The following is a 23,578-nucleotide window of genomic DNA, read 5'->3' as shown; positions in this document are numbered from 1 at the left end:
AATGGGGGCTGCAATGGGTGGAAAGTTGGCTTTCTGCATTGCATTCAAAGGGCTCAGAGATGCCAAGAGAGAGTGCCAGTCATGGCCAGACGGAAAAGGGCCAACAGGCGTCGGCACAGGAGGCCTTACCCACCCAGGGTATACCGCCAGCAGTTCTCATATCTCAGCATGTCTGAGGAGCAGTGTGTTCGGTGTCTTGTTTTGCACACTTTGTACAAAAATAATAAATTGCAGGACAACGGAGTATTACAGTTTAAACATTTTTTAATGAAGCATCAGGTCTGCAAACTCAAACATACATACAGCATCGTGTGGACAAGATGGAGTCAGGACCCCCTGGGTCTTCTAAACAAATAGCAGTCCTTACAGATGCCTGCAGGCCAATGACAACTCAGCATGTGATCACATGTGAATATAATAGGTATTCCTTACAGATGCCTGCGGGCCAATGATAAATCAATATGCAAATGTTACATCCCCTTTCTTTTAAAAGAAAAATGTTATGCATTACTTTTGAACCTTTCTTCTACATAATGGGGCAGAAATTCGGGTCGGGGGCTTGCCGCACGTGCAAGCCCCCAATCTGCACTTACCCGACGCGCCTGCCGTTCACCTCCAGGAACGCCTGGAATTCCTTTTTGAAACAGAAGAATCCCGGGCAGCGTCTGACGTCACGCCGCCCAGGAGTGCAGCCAGCGCGAAGCCTGGAGCGCGCTGTGAAACTGAGACACGCCCCTTGAGGTCTCAGTTTAATAGGACACGCCCCCAATGTTTCTCACAAGCTGAAAAGCATTTTTACATGCAGAGCAGCATTTCAAATAGGTTTTTGGTATTTTTATGAAGCTTTTGGTAACTTTTATAAACTTTTAAAAACGTTTACATTATTTTGAAGAATCTGAAGTAGTTTTAAACAGAATTAAAGCAATTTAAAGACTTTTAAAAGCCCTGAAAGAATTTTTTTCATTCCATTTATTTATTTAGCAACGTCGTCGTCATACGTGTCTTCACACTGTTCCCTTTGGGGAACTGTATGAAGTGGTGGAAGGATTTATGGCCGTGATTAACGCTCATTCCGTGACCGTAACCATCTTTGAACCAGCCATTAGGGTGGTTAGTCCTATGGCGGGAGGGTTTTACAGGCTCCCACAAGCTATACGAGGAGGGGGGGCCACCCACACCCACGGACGCAAATATCCCACTAGATGTCAACCCAGAATTTAGAGCCGGAGCTCCGACTCCACTTGCCGGGACTGTCTGGCCCAGCGGCGGGGATCCTACCGCTACGCCAAAGGCCCACTCCGATTAGCAACGTGAAATGGCTGGAATGAGCACAATTCACGGCATTAAAAGAACTCACAATTGAACTGATGATGACCTCAGCAATCTCCTCAACGAGGTGGAGGCGCAGCGCCTGCTCATCATTGGTAATGAGAAGTCAAAGGCGCCGCAAAAAGGACAGATGATAGCTTGGTCTTTCAAGTGACAGCATAGGGCTCCAGTCACAGGGAGGGAAAAGGCGCAGGAAACGTATGGGTGTCACCTTTTGCGCGGAGTGGGCCTTTTGCGTAGCGGTAAGCATCCCCGCCGCTGGGCCAGAAGGAGTAGGGTTTCGAACCCCGCTCCAGACAGTCCCGGCAAGTGGAGTCAGAGCTGCAACTATAAATTCTGGGTGGACATCCAGCGGGATACTTGCGTCCGCGGGTGTGGGTGGGGCCCCCCCCCCCCTCAGATGGGTTGTGGGAGCCCGTAAAACCCTCACGCCATAGGACTAACCACCCTAATGGCTGGTATGAAGATGGTTATGGTCACGGAAGGAGTGTTAACGTGGCCAGAAATCCTTCCACCACTTCATACAGTTCCCGAAAGGGAACAGTGTGAGGATACGTACGACGATGACCTCTTGCGCAATGCACCTCCTTGGATCCTCAGTCACAGATGCGAGGGGGCAAATCGTGCAATTGTTAAATTTTTCATTTTATTGACATGTAAAATGTTGGCCCAGTAATTCCGTTCCAAACGCGTGAGTACGGTCGGGGTACTCACGCGTCTGGCCGGAAGAAATGCCGGTTTTCAGCATGCACAGCGCATGTGGGGAAAACCGGCATTTCCTGTCCTCTGAACGAAGGGGTTCAGAGGCAGAACGCGTGCGACTGCACAGGCAGCGCGTGCGCAGTAAAATTCGCCGGTTTCATTCATGCTTTCAGTGAGGTTAAGTCCTTACAACTTACACATGAAAAAAGCGTGAGTACAGTTGCTCCAGAGGCTGCGGAGGAAGATATATTTTATCGTGGAGCTTCTGAAAGGCAATATTTTTGTTTGGGAAAGGGAGGAAAGTTATTTTAAGAAATGCTGAGATAAGTTTTAAAGTTTATTTTTGTTTTTTAAAACGGGTTTTCAGTACTGTAGGTAGAAGGAGCAATTGTGGCTATGTGAATTGAATTTGCTGTGTTTATTAAATGTGAAAATGACTCCAACATTTTTAAGAAAGAAACTTTTCATCAGTAATATATTCTTTTAAGTAATTATGTATGTATGTCTGTATATATTCCTTTGCGTATATGTATGTATATATTCCTTTACTTATGTGTATGAATGTATGTATTTAATTATGACTTTCAGAGAAAGTAACTTATTGGAAAATCATAATTAAATACATACATTCATACACATAAGTAAAGGAATATATACATATACGTAAAGGAATATATACGGACATACATACATAATTACTTAAAGGAATATATTACTGATGAAAAGTTTCTTAAAAATGTTGGAAATGTTACATTACTCATTTTAGAACAGTCATTTTCACATTTAATAAACACAGCAAATTCAATTCACACAGCCACAATTGCTCCTTCTACCTACAGTACTGAAAACCCGTTTAAAAAAAAAAAATTAAACTTTAAAATTTACCTCATCATTTCTTAAAATAACTCTCCTCCCTTTCCCAAACAAAAATATTGCCTTTCAGAAGCTCCACGATAAAATATATCTTCCTCCGCAGCCTCTGGAGCAACTTTACATATGCTTTTTTCATGTGTAAGTTTTAAGGACTTAACCTCACTGAATCCATGAATGAAATCGACGAAGTTCACTGCGCACGCATTGCCTGTGCAGTCGCACGCGCTGTGCCTCTGAACCCCTTCGTTCAGAGGACAGGAAATGCCGGTTTTCCCCGCATGCGCTGTGCATGCTGAAAACCGGCATTTCCTCCGGCCAGACACGTGAGTACCCCGACCGTACTCACGCATTTGGAACGGAATTACTGGGCCAATGTTCTCAGTAGCATCAACATATAAGTAAACTCAACATTTAACTAGCACTGAAAACATCTGTACAGTTTTTTAGGGCAGCGATCCACCTACACCCTTTGACAATTCACAAGTCAAGGATAACTCTAGGCTTGACCTCTCGTCCCGACCTTGTGTGGTATGGAACTGAGCATGCTCCTGAATCGGTCAATAAATCAGGTTCAGGCTTAGGTTTAGGTAAGTATGATGTGTTTTGTGTATTGCTCTGTTCATCACACTCTGTTGAACTGATCCTCTCGTCGGAATGACGGTGTTGTTCCTTGGTGTTCAGGAGGTGCCTGCGATTGCGGCGGTACACCTGTCCTTCTGGGGTGTGGATGTGATACGATCGCTCAGTGTCAGCTGGCTGGATGACGACTGCTGGCTTCCAGTAGTCATGCTCCTGGATTCTGACGGATTCTCCATTGTGCAGCGGCGGCAGTAGTCTAGCTGACCTGTCATAGTATCTCTTTTGGTGTTGCTGTCTCTGTACACGTTTTGCATGCACTTGCTTGCAGCTGACGACCTGCCAGGGCCTGTCTGGGATACGGTGAGGTATCATGGGCTCTTTGACATTTGATGGGCGGCGTTCTAGACAAATGGAACATTTTCCGACAATGTCCTCAATGTGTTTGCACATTCTGGGCCAAAACATAATGTCACGTGCTCTTTGTTTGCATTTTTCCATGCCTATATGTCCAGCATGAATTTTTGTCAACATCTCTTCTCTGAGACTGGTAGGAATGATGATTTTCTCCCCTTTGATGATGATTCCGTTGATTTGTGACAGTTCATCTCTGTGGTTCCAGAATTCAGATATGCTCTGAGGGCATTTCCTCCTTTCCTCAGGCCATCCTTCATGTATGACTTTGCTCAGTAGTGTGAGTTGTGCATCTTTCTCTGTTTCTGCTCGGATCTCCTTCAGTTTTGAGTCACTCACAGGTAAGCTGTTGTACACCATGTGCACCTGCACATCCATGCCTTCACTGTCCTGGTAGCTAAGAGACTTTCTGGAGAGCGTGTCTGCGACAGGAATGTCTTTGCTTGGACGGTGAATGATTGTAAAGTCATACTTCTGTAGCTGAAGGATCATTCTCTGTAGCCTTGGTGGGGCTGCAGCTAGTGGTTTCCTCATGATTGACTCGAGGGGCTTGTGGTCGGATTCCACAATGACTTGTCAGCCATAGACATACTGGTGGAAACGCTTACATCCAAACAGAATTGCATATAGCTCTTTCTCGATTTGAGCATAGTTGATTTCACTGTCTGTGAGAGATCTGGAAGCATAGCCGATGGGCTTTCCTTCTTGCAGTAATACTGCGCCTAGTCCGTACTTTGACGCGTCCACTTGTAGTCTGAGCTCTTTGTTGGGGTCGAAGTAGGCAAGAACCGGTCCTGGTTCTCTGGTGATTAGGTCTTTCATTTTCTGAAATGCTGTGTCATGTTGTTTGTCCCACAGGAACTCATTGGATTGTTTGAGCAACTGATGCATGGGTGCATTGATTTCGGAGAGGCTCGGGGCAAACTTGGCTAAGTAGTTAACCATGCCTAGTACTGTCTCTAGCTCTGCGCGGTTATTCGGCGGCTCCATCTTCTTGATGGCGGAGATTTTCTCTGGATCCGGCTTAATGCCATCAGTTGAGAGGCGATGCCCGAAATAACTGATCTCGGTGGATCCGATTATGCTTTTCTCGAGGTTGTAGCATCGCACAGAGGTTCCTGTCATGTTCCTCTCTATTCCTGCCATAGAGGAGGATGTCATCTATGATTGCGACTACTCTGTCGAGGCCTTCATAGGTTTCGTCGATCTTCCGCTGGAATTCATCCTGAGCTGAGATAAGACCAAATGGTAAACGCAGAAATCGGTAGCGTCCAAATGGTGTGTTGAACGTTGTTAGTTTAGATGACTCTTCCGTGAGCTTGATATTCCAGTATCCTGATCGTGCGTCCATTACACTGAAGTAATGTGCTCCCACTAGCTTGGGCATGATGTCATCTAGCGTTGGTAGAGGGTAGTGAGGGCGTTTGATAGCCTTGTTCAAATCTCTGGGGTCGAGACAGACTCTGAGCTTGCCTGTACATGGTTTCTCAACCACTACTAACGCGTTGACCCAACCTGTCGGTTCTGTTTCCCGGACGATGATTTTTGTATTCTCCATGCTCTGCAGCTCCTCCTTCAGGCGACTACGTAGAGCAAGGGGTATCCTTCTCGGTGGGCAAACCACAGGGGTTGCTGCTGGGTCAAGGTGAATAGTGCATTCACCTGGGAATAGTCCGATCCCTTTGAAAACATCAGCAAACTCTTCCATGACTGTCTGCTTCTCAATTGCTGCTGTCAATGATAGCACTAGCTTGATGAGGTCCATGTCTAAACATGCCTTTAGACCTAGCACTGGAGGTGCTTGAGTGTCAATAATGTAAAAGTCCAGCATCATGTCGCTTTCTTTGTACTTGCATTTCATCTCGCATGTGCCTTTTACAATGAGCTGCTCACCTCCATAGCCGGTCAGTCTGCGTGAGGTGGGCTGTAGCTCACACTCATCCTTCAAGCTGTGATACTCACTCAGAGGAATTACATTAACCTGAGATCCAGTGTCTAGTTTAAACTTAAGCTCTTTGCCCTGTTTTCCTATCTCAATATCGGCATAGGCTTGCTCAGTCTCTGAAATCTGTTTTTTCTGTGACACAGAATCAATAAACAGTTCCTCTGCATTTGGCTCTCTATCTGGCATTTGGCTGTCACTCACTGTGTGTACTGCTTTTCTGAAAACAGTCTTGCAAACTTTAGCAAAGTGGTTCCGTTTACCACATTTAGTACATTGCCTTCCTTTGGCAGGGCAGTACTCCTTTTCTCCATGCCAGTTGTTTCCACAATATCCACAGTTTTTGAAGAGTTTTATGTCTGTGTTGCCCATTTTTAGAACTCTCGCTGTTCTTTCTGTTCTGAAACACGCTCTCTGGGCAGTGTTCTTTGGTGTGTATCTATTAACTGCGTGCACTGTCTGTTCACTCGAGCTGCTTGTGGTGCCGGTTATGGTTTTCAACTGTGCTTGGGCTATCTAGTGCGATCTGACTATGTCCATAGCTTTGTCCAGCGTTAGCCCAGACCCAACATTCAAAAATTTCTCTCTCACTTTAGCTGAATGTATTCCAAACACGATGCGGTCTCTGACCATCTCATCTTTATCTGCATATACACAGGCCTAGAAATTCGGTGGGGTTAGCGCCCAATTACAGGCGTTAGAGGGTCTTGCGCCGGAATTATAGCTGGTAACGAAATTGCGTTGGGCCCTACCATCGGCGTTAGCCGGTAGCGCTGCGCCAGCACCGATGACGTCATCGGTGTGCGCAGCGTCCCGGTTGCCGTGGTAACCCGGCCCCAAGCCCAAATTCAGTTGCAGCCGCCTCGCCCGTGGCAGCCGCAACCAACGATTGTTGAAAGGGATGTTACACACCTTTGCGCCGGCGCATAAAGGTGGAGCGGCGGCCGGCCGCTTTCCCGGCGGCCGCCTGCCCGCACCTCCCTCCCCGGACTCCTCCACCACCCCCCCCGCGGCACTGATGTGTGTGGCCCGCGAGCCCGGCTCTTCCCTGAGGTGCCGGGCTCATTTGTCGGGCGAATCGACTGGCCAGCGGTCGGCTGCAGGCAGCTCCTCCTTAACAGAAGGAGGAGGCCTGCAGTACCCCAGCCTGCCGCACCGCCTCGGGTGCCGCAGCGGGGGATTAGCGCCTGAAAACTGCACTGAACGCCCATAGTGAGGCGCAAAAACCCTCCATTAGCGCCCGCCGCCGTCTGGGCCCGGGGCAACCGAATTTTCATCGGGCGCAGCGGCATTAACGCCGGCGCAAAATTTCGGGCGCTAAAGCCCTGGCGGACCCACAACCGAATTTCTAGGCCACAGTCTTTTACCAGCAGTTTTAGCTCAGTCACAAACTGTTCAAACGACTCACTAGCTCCTTGTACTTTCTCCTGAAACTTGTACCTAGCGAATATCGTATTTGTCTTGGGCATCACATATGCTTCAAAACGGTCAAAAAAAATTTTCAGTACCTTTGCTTCATCTGCGATGAGAGACCATGTGTTAAAAATGTCCCTCCCTTTTCCTTCGAGCCACAGGAGTAGGTAGCTGCATTTTTCTTCCTCTCCTTTTCTTTTCAGTGGACCCGAAAACATCAACTCCACATGTTGCTTGAACTTGCTCCATTCTCTAGGTAAGTTCAAAGATTCCCAATTCATTCGGGGTAAGGGAGCTCCAACGATGTACATTTCAAATCCCTGTTCTGACACCATGTCTTGTTTTGCACACTTTGTACAAAAATAATAAATTGCAGGACAACGGAGTATTACAGTTTAAACTCTTTTTAATGAAGCATCAGGTCTGTAAACGCAAACATACATACAGCACCGCGTGGACTAGATGGAGTCAGGACCCCTTGGGTCTTCTGAACAAATAGCAGTCCTTACAGATGCCTGCAGGCCAATGACAACTCAGCATGTGATCACATGTGAATATAATAGGTATTCCTTACAGATGCCTGCGGGCCAATGATAAATCAATATGCAAATGTTACATTCGGAGGCTGTGATTCAGAAGGGAGGTGGTCACTGAGATCTGCCACCTGCTTCAGAGAGATCTGCAGCCACAGCTGAGGAGCAGGACGTCTCTGTCGGTGGCAGTGAAGGTGACGGTGGCTCTCAACTTCTATGCCACCGGCTCCTTCTAATCCGCTACTGGCGACATTGCCAATATCTCCCAGTTCGCAGTACATTGCTGCATCCGCCAGGTGACGAATGCCCTCTTCAGAAGGAGACGTCAGTACATCTCCTTCCCCATGACCCTGGACAAGCAGCAAGAGCATGCAATGGGATTTGCAAGAATAGCGGGCTTCCCCATGGTCCAGGGCGCCATTGACTGCACGCATGTGGCTTTGTGGTCACCTCTACAGAATGCCGAGGATTACCGCAACCGGAAGGGCTACCATTCGCTCAACGTCCAGTTGGTGTGTGACCACAGGCAGCTCATACTAGCTGTCAATGCCCGCTTTCCAGGCAGCAGCCATGATGCCTTCATCCTGCGCCAGACTTCTGTGGCAGACATTTTCGAAGCCTCGGCTCACCCAGGAGGTTGGCTTCTCGGGGACAAGGGCTATCCTTTGTGCACCTGGCTGATGACCCCACTCCGTGCGCCCAGCACCCCTGCTGAAGAACGATACAATGACAGCCATCAAGCTACCAGGAACATCATTGAGCACACAATCGGCGTGCTCAAGCAATGGTTCCACTGTCTGGACCATTCTGGAGGAGCCCTACAGTACTCGCCTGAGCGAGTCTCCCATTTCATTGAAGTGTGCTGCATGCTGCACAACCTGGCTATCCTCAGGACTCAGCCACTGCCAGCAGACATTGGAGGACCACCAGAGGAGGAGGAGGAGGAGGAGGAGGAGCACCAAGACGGGAGGGAGGCACAAAGTGCAAGGGCCATCCGTCGGCGGATTATTGCAACTCGGTTCTAGGCCCCCTCTCAGGGAATGGCTTGTGCCAATGAAAGAACATGAATGGAGCAGCTCCGCAAACCCTCAGCCGGTCAAGGCAACAAATAGTTCGAAGTGCAAACATGGACAATCTGACTAAAGAAAATTTTTTATTTTACAAACTCTGTGCCCTTCCCGCATGACAAACAAATTCTGAGAAACCCCCCAAAAAACAGTCAGACACATAACTGGCTCTCACAACCTTGAGAAAATGAAAAAAAGTTAAACAAAAATGACCATGATCCTCGGCCTTCATTTAAAAAACAAACACAACATTGTCGGCCCTCATATAAAAAACAAACACAACATTGTCGGCCCTCATATAAAAAACAAACACAACATTGTCGGCCTTCATATAAAAAAACAAACACAACATTCTCGGCCTTCATATATCAAAAAAACATTTTGCCACACCTTCTACTTTTTCGCCTGCGAGGGTGATCCGCCTCGCTTCCGTGAGTGGCCCCTTCCTGCCCTGCAGCTCCTCCTCAATGGGACCCCAGTGGCTGCAGCAAGGCTGGGGGAAGGCTGCTGAGGGTCAGATGGTGAGATGGCAGATGCCCTTGGGGGACGGCCTGAACTCTGCTTGGGCGGCAGCAGTCTGTCCTACGGGTGGTGGCAGCTACAGTGGAGGAGTGACAGTGTTGGCTGCAGGAATGTTGCCAACCTGACAGAGCACAGGCACTCCCTGGTCGGCAGATACACTGGCACTCGCACGGGCCAGCACTGAAGCATGCGCAGCAATCTGCTGAAGCACAGACTGCTGGGCTGCTGCGGCACGGCGAGGGCCCCGGTGATGCCTGGCCGATCCAGCGAGGGTGGCAGCAGTTAGTGCCCGTGTGGCCCTGATCTGTGTCTGCATCAGACCAGCCAGTGAATGCACGGCATGACTGAGCACTTGGCTGGAAGCTGCCTGTGATGCCGTGAAGTCCTGCAGACTCCTGGCCTGTGCTGCCCCGAATTCCTGAACACTCCTTGCCAGTGACTCTATGGAGTCCGGCATCCTTGCCACTGCAGCCATGAGCTCAGTGTGCCTGCGCTCAGCCTGGGCGCCCATTTCACCAAGGAGCCACACCTCCTCTGCGCTCACCGTAGCAGGACTGGAGGCCGCAATCACCCTCCGGGGAGAAGGCCGCCGAGCTTCCCCACCCCTCCCGCATTGCTGCAGCCCGCTGGGCCCTGGAGCTTCACCCTCATCAGACCCTTCCCCCCTGCTCCCCTCCAGGGAAGACGTGTCCCCATCATGGCCATGGGCTGCCTCGGCTGAGGGTGGCACTGATGGGCCGGCTTCCTCTTCCTCCTCCTCGAAATCTGAATCAGACACAGTGCCAGCTTGAGGGCCCGCCTCCTCACCTGGCGAATCAGCATCTGAAAGCAGGGAGGCACAACAGTTGCTTTAGAGTGAGGACAGGGCGGCAGCGAGGGAGGCATGAGTGCTGCTATGCACTGCATTGGTTCGAGAGTGGCAAAGGATGCTGGTGTGATGCATAAGTGGAAAGAGAGAGGTCAAAAAGGTGATGACCTTACCATTGCTGTCCAGAACGGGGTCGGCATCTCCACTGGCGACGGGGCCAATCAGCCGGCCTCCCATAATCCGCTCCACTCGCTGCTCCAGGTCGGTGAGCTCTTTCAGGTCAGGACAGCCTCCCCCGGTCCGTCGCTGCTGCCTGTGATTGTGGGCCAGCTTGCCCTGCAAGAGAAAGGACGGCCTCTAAGTACACTGTCAAGCCCTGATCATGCTTGCACAGCCTCCCATGGTGGAATAGCCTTGACAGTGTGTAAAGTGCTGAATGTACAAGTGATTTTCATGAGAGTCCCACAGCTGTTGGATGAGGGCTGGGCATTGGGGCTTTCAGGTCCCTTTGGCCATAAAGTGAGGTGCACATGCAGGGATGAAGAGGATACTGGAAAGTGTACTCACCCTGACAACCCGAGTGAGGTCGTTGAACTTTTTTCTGCATTGCACTGGAGTCCTGGCAACCATGCTGTTGGAGGTCACCCTGTTTGCCACCTCCCTCCAGGCTTTTCGATACTCGCTGGGCAGCGGCCTCCTGCCACTATCAGGGAAGAGGACAGGTCGCCTGCACTCCACTGCGCCAACCAGTAGCTTCAGGGCACCCTCGCTGAAGCGCTGCGCTCGCTCCCTAGCCTTCTCCATAGTCCTGGGCATTGAAGTGTTGAAGCAGCTATGTTCAGGCCTTGATTCAGGGCTGCAGTGTGCAGGACGTGGCAGCAAAACAAATTGAGCCTCCCCCTTTAAGAGCTGACCGGCGCCAGCGTGTCTGCCTTCAAGCAGCAACTCGCCGCACCTGCGCTGCGCCCCCCCTCGGTGGTAGCACCTCGGCTCGCCGGCTTAGCGCCTTACGATAGTCGTGCACCGCCTGCTTTAGCGCAGCAGCAACCTCTTGGGGCAATGCAACTCAATTTCGGCGAAGGTGGCGCTAAGTTGCGCCGGTTGCTAAATTTAGCGAACGCCCGGCTGTAGTGCCCCAAACGTGGCGATACTGAATTTCTAGGCCTAAGTGTTCAAACAATGTTATTCAAAGAGCTTATTTTATGGTTTTATTAATCTGAGAGTTGTATAATTCTTCAGCACTGGAGAGCAATCTGGCTGCAATAAGTTTCAAATGAAAAAATGTCATTAAGCATCTGTAACACATTAACTTTCCTAACATCGTCTTTGCATCGGGAGCATTGCATGGATGTTTGAAAGCGTAGTTCACAGCTGGGATTTCAGCAGGATGGAGGCAGCAGTGGTAGATCCAAGACAATTCCGTTTCTAGTTCAATGTAATGAAGTTTGCACAAGCCTGACATTGCACGGAAGCTCTAAAGATATGCCTTTCTCCCAGCTGCTCTTGCTGTTGGCTCAGCAATATGTCAAAAGCCAACATTCTGCACAATCCAATTCCCCCCTCCCCCTCATACACATTAACCTTTTCTGAAGATGCCCTGATGGGCTATAACGTACCATAACTCAAAACTGTGATAACGCTATAGATAGCAACAAGGAGGCTCTGTAGCATTGCCCAGATATTCCATTACTGGATCATTACAGAAAATAGAATTTATAAGCATTACAGACGCTGTAGAAAATATGGAACATTAAATTGCTATAAATGTATTCTTCCTATGGCCCAAATTTGATTTAATAGGCATTTTGTTACAAATGCATTTCACTCTAATTTATAAATATGATGATGCTTCTGAAAATCTATCAACCAAGTGCCGTAAATTGCTACCTTTTGCCAAGTCGAAGACCAGACATACAGCAGGATAAGGGTAAGATAGGGGTGGAGCCATTGATTTAATTTTGGTTTTGCTTTATTGATGATCAGAATTAATTGAAAACGTACTAAATAATGGGGGAAAATTCGGTTGGTTTGCGCCTCCCGTTAGCGCCTTAAGAGGGCGCTAATGTGGCGCAAAGCAACTAGCGCCCGGGCACGGTGATGTTTGCTCCGCTCGCGAAATTGACGACATTTTGCAGCAGCGCTAAACACTACCGCCATGATCTCCTGCGCCCGCAGATCGCGATGTCAGCCGAGCGTGCAACGCACCGGTAGCGCCCCGGACCGGATATTGAGTGGCGCCACCTGCCTTACCGCCTGCCGCTAGCAACGACAGGTTGAGGGGAGCGTTTTGCAGTCAGGAAGGGACTGGGGGAGCGCTATTTAAAGGCGACCGCTTCCTGCCTTTTTTTGTCGGCAACATTTTTGCACCACGCATTCTGAGAGAGAGAGAGAGACTTCTGGAGATATTCAACACTGTGTTGAGGAGTTTTGGGTACTGAGCAGCACTTTGCAGGTTCATTTTGATTTGATCTTTCTTGCATCGATTTAGAAGAGACTATGGGGGCTGCACTCTGAACTCTTTCCCTGGGGCTCACCATTGTTCTTTCCAGCAGAATTGATGTACAGGTCTCTCCAGGCCAAGATTCAAGGCTGCAATGAGCAAGGTGTGGATGGAGAGCAAGATCGACCCTCCCCTTTAAGAACTGGCCGGCGCCAGTGTGTCTGTGTTCCATTGCTGACTGACATCGCATGAGCTTCGCCAGCGCTCTGAGGTAGTGCCTCGCTCCTCGGCGTTAGCGCCTTAAGAAAGGTGTGTAGCGCCTGATTTAGCACTCCAATCACCTCCAGGGGTGATAAAAGCCAAGTTTGCAGTTGTAGGTGATAATTAGCACCAGACGCTAAACTTTGTGCCCGGCCGATAATTGCGCCCCAAATGGGGCGATACCGAATTTCTCCCCCAATGTCTCCACATCAAAAAACAGGAAAAAGTGGGAAAAAGTCTACTAATACCAGCTATTAGGACTGATTTACCAAAAAATACTAATGTGCTATATGTAGAAAGAGTTGCTTAATAAATGTGTGAAAATTGCTCCATACCGCAGCATTCCATATGCTTATTGAACAAATTATTTTTGAAGTGTAGTCACTGTTTTGTACACAAATACAGGGCAGAATAAAAATAATAACAAAGTGTTTTTATGTAGCACTTTTAACGTAGAAGAACGTCTTAAGGCACTTCATAGAAGCATAATGAGACACAAATTGACACTGAGACAAAGAAGGAGCTATTAGGAGCGATGGCTGAAAGTTTGGTCAAAGAAGTGAGTGTTAAGGAGGGTCTTAAAGGAGGAGAGGGAGGTGGAGAGGTTTAGGGGGGCAATTACAGATCTTAGGGGCTATATGGCTGAAGGCACAACTGCTAATGGTGGGGGTGAATGGATTTTAAGACGCACAAGAGGCCAGAGTTGGAGGAACACAGAGTTCTCAGGGTTATAGGGCTGGAATAATTACAGAGATAGGAAGGGCAGGGCCATAGAAGCATTGAAACGTGAGGTTGAGAATTTATATATGAGGAGTTGGGGGACTGGGAATAGGTCAGCAGCAATGAGGTAATGGGTGACTAGGATGCAGGATAAGATACAGGTAGCAGAGTTTTGGATGAGCTGAAGTTTATAGAGGGTGGAAGATGGGAGTGTGGCCAGGAGAACATTGCACTAGTCAAGTATGGAGGTGACAAAGGCATGGATGAGGGTTTGGGCAACAGATGGGCTGGGATGGGGCGGAGACAGGTAACGCTACAGCGGTAGCAGTAGGCAGTCTTTGTGATGGAGAGGATACGGGGTTGCAAGCTCAGCTCTGGGTCACATAGGACACTGAAGTTGCAAACTGTCTGGTTCAACCTGAGACAGTGGCTGGTGAAGGGGGATGGAATCTGTGGCAAGCGCATACAGTTTGTCACTGGGGCTCAAGACAGTGTCTTTGGTCTTTCCAATGTTCAACTGGAAGAAATTACAGCTCTTCCAAGACTGGATGCCAGACAAACAGTCTGACAACATCAATGGCTGTGATTGAACGATTACATTTTTGAAAGTATATAAATTTTTGGCCCCAAAATTCTTAGGACTGGGGAAGCCAGGAATTCGGGGCAGAACCCAGTTATGCTGGGCTTGCTGTGCACCCGTCGTGCATAGTATGTAGATGATGCAGAGGCAAAGTTCCTGTGACACTGAGGATCTGTGCATCAGGTATGCACTAGGTTCATTAAGGTCTCAAAGAAATGTTAATATGGTTTCAGTACCTGAAGTGCTAGAGCTGAGTGCCCATATAAACTGAATTTTGGTCTGTTAGCCAAAGGGAGCTCTATCAAGTATCTGCATGTTTATCCAGTGATTTCATTGTTTATTTCATAGTGTCCTTGGGTTCCAGTACTGCAGATATTCACATGTTCTTAAAGCTGCCCCCTATCTGCCATCTGTGAGTGTTTGCCAAGGAGACTGTAATTGAGTTCTGACTAAATAAGAACTATGGTTATCATGCCAGCCATCCCTTTCTATCTGCTGGTTCTGGAGGAGGAGGGGCAGGATCAGAGGAGGCATACAGCCTGGCATAGGGATTCGAGATGATTGTAACCTGATGTGCCTTCCACAATCTTACCCTTCAAAGGGCCACCAAAAAGAGAACTGGCCTCATTCAGTGGCAGAAGACCACCAGCTACCTTTTGTGAGTCTGTGATCCTGCAGCATGCACCTATCATGTATTGGTTGTGAATTGTTGTTTTTTCCATGCCACATTTCACGAGTCACAGGGAAAACACATTGACACGGCAGCAATAGAGTGCTAAAACATGGGAATGCCTGTTATTTGGAAAGTACATGAACAGATGGCAGAGTTCTGAGCATTCTCCCTCTATGGTGCTCCACCAAGCTTACAGCAAAGTGCTGTTAAGATGCATTGTAAGGCAATGTTATAAAATTAAGCATAGTAAACCAGCATTTAAAATTAAGCAAAGTGCAGTACTTAACTTGGCAGCCTTCCTGAGCCAAGCAGATTTCTTCCTCATCTGCTCCCAGGATTTGGTAATAGGTGAGACAACATTCACTCTTTTTGGTACCTGCTGATCTTCAGAGGTGCATGTCCTCTGCTCCAAAAAGGCCTTCTTGCATATATCTTCTGCTAAAGGACATCCAAATCTGCCTCCTGGAAGGCTGCCATTTGTCACACTGGTCTTACTGCAGGTATTTTTCCCTTCAGTTAAAATATAATTTTATGATGACGAGCAGCCTTTACGAGTTGCTGGGAGTACTGTGGTATTATGCAAAAAAAAAGCTGATCTCATATCATAGTGTGAGGCCAGCTCATAGCTCTACAGATGCAAAAAGTGCCAGCCCCGCAGTATTGGCCCCATTATTTATATATAAATTCTACATCCTGGTTGTGATCTTAATGGTAAAAAGTGTTATATGCAATCTCATACCTTTGCTTCTGATATGGTTAGCTCAACCCGAGCTATGTTCTCCTTCTCTCTGAACAACTGGACTCGGTTCACGCGGCCAAACTCTGCCAGGATGGTGGTGAGATTTGTTTTCAGGTCTATAACATGGCTGATGCCGTGCTGTGGCCCAACGAGCAGAGTCATTTCGGACTGCTTTGCGTCCTGGTTCCAGGAAAATAGAAAGGCAGCAAATTACACATCTCACCTCGATGATTCAGTGCGCCTCACAGTTCATTTTACTGTTTCATGCAAAAAGCTTTCGGTAAAACAATTTCATGAAAACACTTTTTTTGTTTTCATGTTTGGCGGCATTAGCTTGGCAATTTCTGTTGGTGATGAACACTTTTAAAGATTTGTATGAATTTGCTCTGTTTGCTATGTTAACTTAATCATTAGCTAATTTATTTTAAATGGCTTAATGCTAATGCTGAAATAACAAACCAGAATATCAAACTGATGGTTGCGGATCGACCGCCTGTTGTGGGGGGGTGGGGGCAGCACCCAAGCTATGAGTTTCCTCAGTCCTGGCTTGGGATCTGCCAAATGGTGCATTTGCTACCAAAATGCTGAGTGTAAGCAGGCATATTGGTCAATGAAATGGCAGTTGTGGGCCCGACCTGCGGGACCAGGCCTGGGACATGGCTTGGACCCCCTGAAGAGGTGAAACACTTTAATTTGACTTTTCAGCTCTTTCATAAAGGCTGGGCATTTGCAGGCAGCTCTCCTCCTGAACCAGCACACTCCGCCACAGCTTGAAGCCTCTCTGTGCAGGTGGGTGCCTGAAATATGCTCCTAATGACACGGGTGCATGCTTATCTTATTTAAATTAAGTGACCGCTCCCTGACCCTATCATCTTTGGTGCCCAACTTTCGCAGGGTTGGTCACGGAGGTCATTGGCAGGCATATCCTGGCTGGGAAGTCCGGCTACCGGATTTTCAGGCCTAGAGTCTCACCATCAGGACCCCTTTTAGAAATGAATTACAAAGAATTCTCACTACCATTAAAATTCTTTTCACAAGATCATAAGATAAATATGGATGAGGAAGGCCATTCAGCTTATCTCAGTTCATCCATCCAGAAAGACCCTAAAGTCCTCCCATTGCAGGATCCAATTGGTTCTTGGACGATTCCAGGATTTTTGCCTCCACTATGCCGTCTGGGAGTCCATTCCAAGCGTGCATCACTCTCTGTGTGAAGAAGTCCTAAATTCGCCTTTACGAGTCCGAACCTATATCCCCTTGTACTACTCTCACAACTTAGTTAAAAGTAATTTTCCAGATTTACCTCTTCTATTACATTAGCTATCTTATATACCTCTAAAAGATCATCTCTCAGGTGTCTCCTTTCCAGGCTGGAAAGTCCAAGTTTCTCCAGACTCTGGATCTCCTCGTAACTCCGACCTCTGACGTTAGAGATCTGCCCCATAGCTCTTCTCTGCATTTCCTCAAATGCTTGAATGTCTAACCTCTGTCTTGGTGACCACAACTGGTTGAGAATGACTTCCACTGACTTGTTGCTATATATTTCATCATTCTATTGGCTTTGTTGAAAATTAATCTGCATTTGTTGTACATGTTGAGCATTAAGTCTAGCAATATTCCCAAGTCTTACTCAATTTTATCCTTAGCTATTTCAACACCATTTGGGGAGTCCGTGGTTCAGCTCATTTTCCTTCCTATGCGCATTACAGACATTCATATTAAATATCATCTATTATTATGCCCACTTACATATTTTGTGCAAAGTATTTTATAATTTCAGAGCAGTCTGTTCCAAATCCACTGCCCTATCTATCTATTTAGCACGGTGGCATAGTGGTTAGCACTGTTGCCTCACAGCGCCAGGGACCCGGGTTCGAATCCGGCCTCGGGCGACTGTCTGTGTGGAGTTTGCACATTCTCCCCGTATTTGCGTGGGTTTCCTCCGGGTGCTCCGGTTTCCTCCCACAGTCCAAAGATGTGCGAGTTAGGTTGATTGGCTATGATAAATTGACCATTAGTGTTAGGAGGATTAAATACGCGGGGATAGGGTGGGATATGTGTTGGTATAGGGGTTACGGGGATCGGGTGGGATATGTGTCGGTGCAGGCTCGATGGGCCGAAATGGCCTCTATCTGCACTGTGGGGTTTCTGTGATCTGCAGATTTGGCCAATTTGCATTGAGTTTCTAAATCCAAATCATTGATGTAAATTAGAGGCAGCAATGGGCCTTGGACACCACACTCAGTTCTTGCCCATGCCGACATAATACCTGCACCCACTGTTTTCTACCCTTCAGCCAATTTCTTATCCATTCCCAAGATTTACCATGAATCCACACAGCTTTGAGCTGAACTAATGTTTCATTTTGTTCTGAGTTAATGCTATGACATTAATGGCAGTAGAAAAACTCATCACACAGAGAATTTGGAACATCAAACTGTATCATCCTGTTCTGTGACACACACTACCCCACTGTACTAGTATACATTGTTCCATCTTGCTGGTACAGATTGCTGCACTGTGCTGGCACAGACTGTATTGGTACACTTTGTGCCAGTGTGCTAATCAGGACTGCTTTTTAAATAATATACATACAGAGTTAGAAAAGTGTGACACATTCGGTATGTGTCTGTCAGTTGCCTCTTAAACTGATACTGTCAGTGAATATCTAACTGCTTAACATTACTGAAGTCTTGCTCTGGTGCAGTGGAATTTATAATCAGTGCTGTTAATTATTGAAAAGTCGGAGTTGTGGGATTTTCAGCTATGAGCTGTATGCGTCTACTTTAACACAGCTATGTGTCTACTTTAACCAGAAATATAAACATGGCTACAAACAGCAAACTTCACCAGTTACATGGGTCGCATGGGATGGCCCAAAAATCATTAATATATTATTTTCTCTTTCTTATCCTCTTTTGCCCTTTCTCTTTCCTGCCATCCTTTCTCCAAGAATTCAAGCACGCAGCCACCACAATTTACTGTTCATTTTCCACCTGGTCAAGGAAGACTTGCAGACATAGTCAACAATCTGCGCTGTTTTACCAGTGGCAGTAAAAGTTGCCACTGCCCTCAACGTTTATACCACAGGCACTTTTCAAGCACCCAGAGGGAACACTACAAATAAAGCTGAACCAAGATCGGGGCTGGACAGAAGAAGGTGGCGATTACTGTTGTTGGCTTTCTTCCCCTGTTTCCCAAGGGGTGGGCCTTTGCTGGGGAAAACTGGGCCTACTAAAATGACCTGAACGTAGAGTTACAGGCAGGTTCAGGTCAAGTCAGGCAGAATGTACATTGGGTGGGCTAGCAAAAATATAAAAACAGATAGCAAGAGTTTCTACAGCTATGTAAAAAGAAAAAGGGTGGCTAAAGTGAACGTTGGGCCCTTAGAGGATGAGACCGGGAAACTAGTGGTGGGGAACATGGAGATGGCAAAGACGCTGAACAAATATTTTGTATCAGTCTTTACAGTAGAGGACACTAAAAATATCCCAACACTGGACAAACAGGGGGCAATGGAGGGGGGGGGGGGGGAGGAGCGAAACACGATTAAAATCACTAAGGAGATGGTACTCGGTAAAATAATGGGACTTAAGGCGGATAAATCCCCCGGACCTGATGGCCTACATCCTAGTGTCTTGAGAGAAGTGGCGGTAGGGATTGTGGATGCATTGGTGATTATTTTCCAAAACTCCCTGGACTCAGGAAAGGTCCCGGCAGATTGGAAAACTGCTAATGTAACACCCTTATTTAAGAAGGGAAGTCGACAAAAAGCTGGAAACTATAGACCGGTTAGCCTAACATCTATGGTTGGCAAAATGTTGGAGTCCATTATTAAGGAAACAGTAACAGAGCATTTGGATAAACATAATTTAATAGGACAGAGTCAGCATGGTTTTATGAAGGGGAAGTCATGTTTGACAAATTTGCTCGAATTCTTTGAGGACGTAACATACAGGGTGGATAAAGGGGAACCAGTGGATGTAGTGTATTTGGACTTCCAAAAGGCATTTGGCAAGGTTCCACACAAAAGATTACTGATCAAGATAAAAAATCACGGGATTGGGGGTAATATACTGGCATGGGTGGAAGATTGGCTATCTAACAGAAAACAAAGAGTTGGGATAAATGGTTCGTTCTCGGGTTAGCAATCAGCAACTAGTGGTGTTCCGCAGGGGTCAGTGCTGGGACCCCAACTCTTTACAATCTATATTAATGATTTGGAGGAAGGGACCGAGTGCAACATATCCAAGTTTGCCGACGGTACAAGGATGGGAGGGAAAGCAGTGAGTGAGGAGGACATAAAAAATCTGCAAAAGGAGATAGACAGGCTAAGTGAGTGGGCAGAGATTTGGCAGATGGAATATAATATTGGAAAGTGTGAGGTTATGCACTTTAGCAGAAAAAATCAAAGAGCAAGTTATTATCTAAATGGAGAGAAACTGCAAAGTGCTACAGTACAAAGGGATCTAGGGGTCCTGGTGCATGAAACACAAAAAGTTAGTATGCAGGTGCAGCAGGTAGGCTAATGGAATCTTGGCTTTTATTGCAAGGGGGATGGAGTATAAAAACAGGGAAGTCTTGCTGCAGTTATACAGGGTATTGGTGAGGCCACACCTGGAATACTGCATGCAGTTTTGGTTTCCATATTTAAGAAAAGATATACTTGCTCTGGAGGCGTTTCAGAGAAGGTTCACTCGGTTGATTCCAGAGATGAGGGGGTTGACGTATGAGGAAAGGTTGAGTAGGTTGGGACTCTACTCATTGGAGTTCAGAAGAATGAGAGGCGATCTTATCGAAACATATAAGATTGTGAGGGGGCTTGATCGGGTGGATGCAGTGAGGATATTTCCACTGATGGGTGAGACTAGAACTAGGGGGCATAATCTTAGAATAAGGGGCTGCCCTTTCAAAACTGAGATGAGGAGAAACTTCTTCACTCAGAAGGTAGTAAATCTATGGAATTTGCTACCCCAGAGAGCTGTGGAAGCTGCAACATTAAGTAAATTTAAAACGGAGATAGACAGTTTCCTAGCAGATAAGGGAATTAGGGGTTACAGGGAGAGGGCAGGGAAGTGGATGTGAGTCTAGATTCGGATCAGCCATGATCCTATTGAATGGCGGAGCAGGCCCGAGGGGTCGTATGCCCTACTCCTGCGCTTTGTTCTTATGTTCACCTGAGGACAGGCGGAGAGAGGACGGAGGACAATCGACCCCATATTTTCAATGGAAGAGCTGCTACTAACACTTCCTTTTATTTGTGAAGAACTGAATAGGTTTTTGTTTTCTCCATTTCAGCACATTAATCGAATGACAACTGCAAGATATATTCCAATAATATAATTTTATTGCCTTTCAGTATAGATGCTGTTTGAGTACATGTTGTCTTTCAGCATTCTCAACAGCCTAGATTTTCCACTATATTTACGCCGATTAAAATTGGCATTTATGAGGTGGGTGAGGCAGGAAATGGGTTGGGGCTCCGTTCTACAGTCTCCCCACCCATCTTAACACCTGTGTGATTTTCTGACACAAGTATCTGCAGCAGTCAAGATGGAAGTGCTTTTAAGTACAAACAACGCCTTTCCTAGCTTTGCCTGGCAGAAGTTTCTTATGAAGAATAATCTCACCTGGAAACATTCTCCTGTGAATCGGGGACTAAAAGTTGTGGCAGGGGGTGGGGTGCGGGTGGGGTACATACCAGTGTAAGTGCTAGGACGTGCTCTCCTGAGCCATTTGTCACTGACCCTGCTAAAGTTCATGGGGTGAGCGGGAGGTTCATTTGTTAGCATAGAAATAGTGGGAGCCTTCGCCACTAGGGGCACTTCTAGGCCAGGGCGCCTACCTGTCTCCACAGGCTGTAATTAGTGGTGTAATTTGCTGGTTCTGTGCCGAAGAGTCATATTTAAATAATTTTTTTTAATTGCCATTTTTTTCTGCAGTCCAAGGCCACACTTCTGGCCTGGATCTCCAGGTGGGCCCAACTGTTACCATTTGGCAGGCCAGTACACCTGGTCTTACCAGCAATACTGCCAGATTCTGCTGAAATCCAGGGACCTTGGAACTCTTAATGTTGGGAATCCCTGCCGCCTGCCACACCCCCTCTGACACTGCTGGCCTTTAAGGAGTGGGCAGAGGCTCTGCCCATCCAAGACCCACAAGTTCCCTGATATAAGGCTGGGACCCAGTGTATCTGGGTCCTGGTCCAACATCTGACATTTCTGGCGCATTCCCGCCAGAGTGGTGGTAGGACTGCGACAGAAGGGCTTATAGAGTTTTGGTTCCCAACTTTTTCCACTGTATAATCAGTCCAATCAACGTTGTCTTCCTGCCTAGCTCATAGAATTCACTTTGCTCACAATCTTCATCCAAACACATAGCTCTCATTCATCACATCACCACAGATACTTCCAGTCTGTTGCAAAAAATTATGAAACAAAAACATCAACTTCAGAAACATGGAATAAGTTTCTTCTTGCGCTGAGTAACTGTGACAATTATGATAGCTTATGACCACTGTGTTTCTCTTTGATGCCAATGTGTGCTCTTCTACCTAATTTGGTGCTCTTCCCAAGTGCTCTCTGAGAATCTGGAGCATGTTAGTTGCCTGGCAGTTGACTTTCTCTTTGAGCCTTTTGGTAATGCAACGGTCTTACTTTGCTGTCCCCTATGCCCTGAGAAGGAGCAGTTGCAGGCTGCAGCTCCTGCACTGCTGTCTGGGCAGCCTGTTCTTGCTGTCACATTGACACTTGTGCAGGCATCTGCAGTGATTAACTGGAGGCCACACTTGACCTGCTATCGGGAGAGACAGCAGGATCTTGTGAGCTTTTTGGGGAACACCAGAAGTCCATGGCTAGCGTGTGCAACACCATCAGGGACAGCTTCACAGCACTGCAAGCCACCCTGGTGGATATGGCAGCTCTAAGCAGGGCTCCAGTGGAGACCATAGGTAGTTATGTTTAAAACACACAATCATGGAAATTGTCTGTCTAATGCCCAGAAGGAGCCTTTGCTGCCATATTTACTTTCTCTTGTGCTGCCCGGCCCTTTAAACTAGTTTCAGTCCTGCAGAAGCATAAGAGTTTCTGTTTCCTCCTGGTGCAAAATTCCAGTTCCTGTCAAGACTGTGGTGTGAGCCCACCCAACAATATTTTAATAAACTGATCCCGTAAAATTGTTTGGGGTCAGTGGCACTTAGGACATGTTGCGCTTCCATTGGCATTATAGCTGAATGGAAAATCTATGTCAATGTATTTTTCTGGTGCTGTTCCCACTTTTCAGTCATACACTTCTTTGTGCTGCTTGTCAAGGTGCCATCATCCTAGGTGCTCCCTATCTGAGAGGCTCAAAGTGGTGGGTATCTGTTCAGCCAATTGGACAGCTGCATGAGATTCACCAGACGTTTTCTACCTAAATTGTTGCTGGGAGATCTGTACTTCTGGATGCAGTGTCCATGGTCATAGGTCTATGCAACAGCACAGAACTGCAGTTTGCTCCTGTGCTTTTTCACCCATAGCATTTTTTGAGGGGATTCCTCATGAAGCCTACTGATCTCTGTGTGCGTAGGACAGTGTGCAGCTGTGAACTGTCAGATTCTTTCCGTTGTGGCTATCTGTAAGCATTTTCTGAGTGAAGTTGAAACAAGCCTTACCACTTGAGGCAACCTATTTATACAATTTTCCACTGCCAAAGATATAGGTTGTCTGGAGGCTCAGTACTGTCATGTGTTCTACTGGCCTGTATGAAAAAGGAAGCCAATGAGATTTATATTCTGAGACAACTGAGGAGGGTCAGGGAGTCTGCTGGACCTCCACTCTGCCTCTGCTCACTCCTCATCATTCACTGTCCTTTTATGCCCGTTCATCACTATTGGTTGTGTTTCATGCATCCTCACATGTATCACTACTTAAATGTCATGAGGTGCTTATTGCAAGTGTTAGTGGTGATCGTCGTTACTGTGCTGACTGCTCTTGTGCTGTTGATTGA

General features: G+C 47.1%; 1 protein-coding gene across 2 annotated transcripts in view; it reads right to left on the bottom strand.

The window, feature by feature from the left end:
- frmpd3 (FERM and PDZ domain containing 3) overlaps positions 1 to 23,578 on the bottom strand; it is a 485,785-nt gene that overhangs the window by 25,305 nt on the left and 436,902 nt on the right. For both annotated transcript variants that reach the window (XM_085997856.1, XM_085997864.1), the window contains one exon: positions 15,593 to 15,772. In XM_085997856.1, coding sequence (XP_085853982.1) covers positions 15,593 to 15,772 — 180 coding nt within the window. The remainder of the gene's footprint in view (positions 1 to 15,592; positions 15,773 to 23,578) is intronic.

The sequence above is a fragment of the Somniosus microcephalus genome, chromosome 1, assembly GCF_052327205.1.
Source record: "Somniosus microcephalus isolate GS21.2 chromosome 1, FLI_Smic_1.0, whole genome shotgun sequence".
Lineage (NCBI taxonomy): Eukaryota > Metazoa > Chordata > Chondrichthyes > Squaliformes > Somniosidae > Somniosus > Somniosus microcephalus.
The sequence above is the reverse complement of the archived record's forward strand: the minus strand, read 5'-3'. Positions and strand labels throughout refer to the sequence as shown.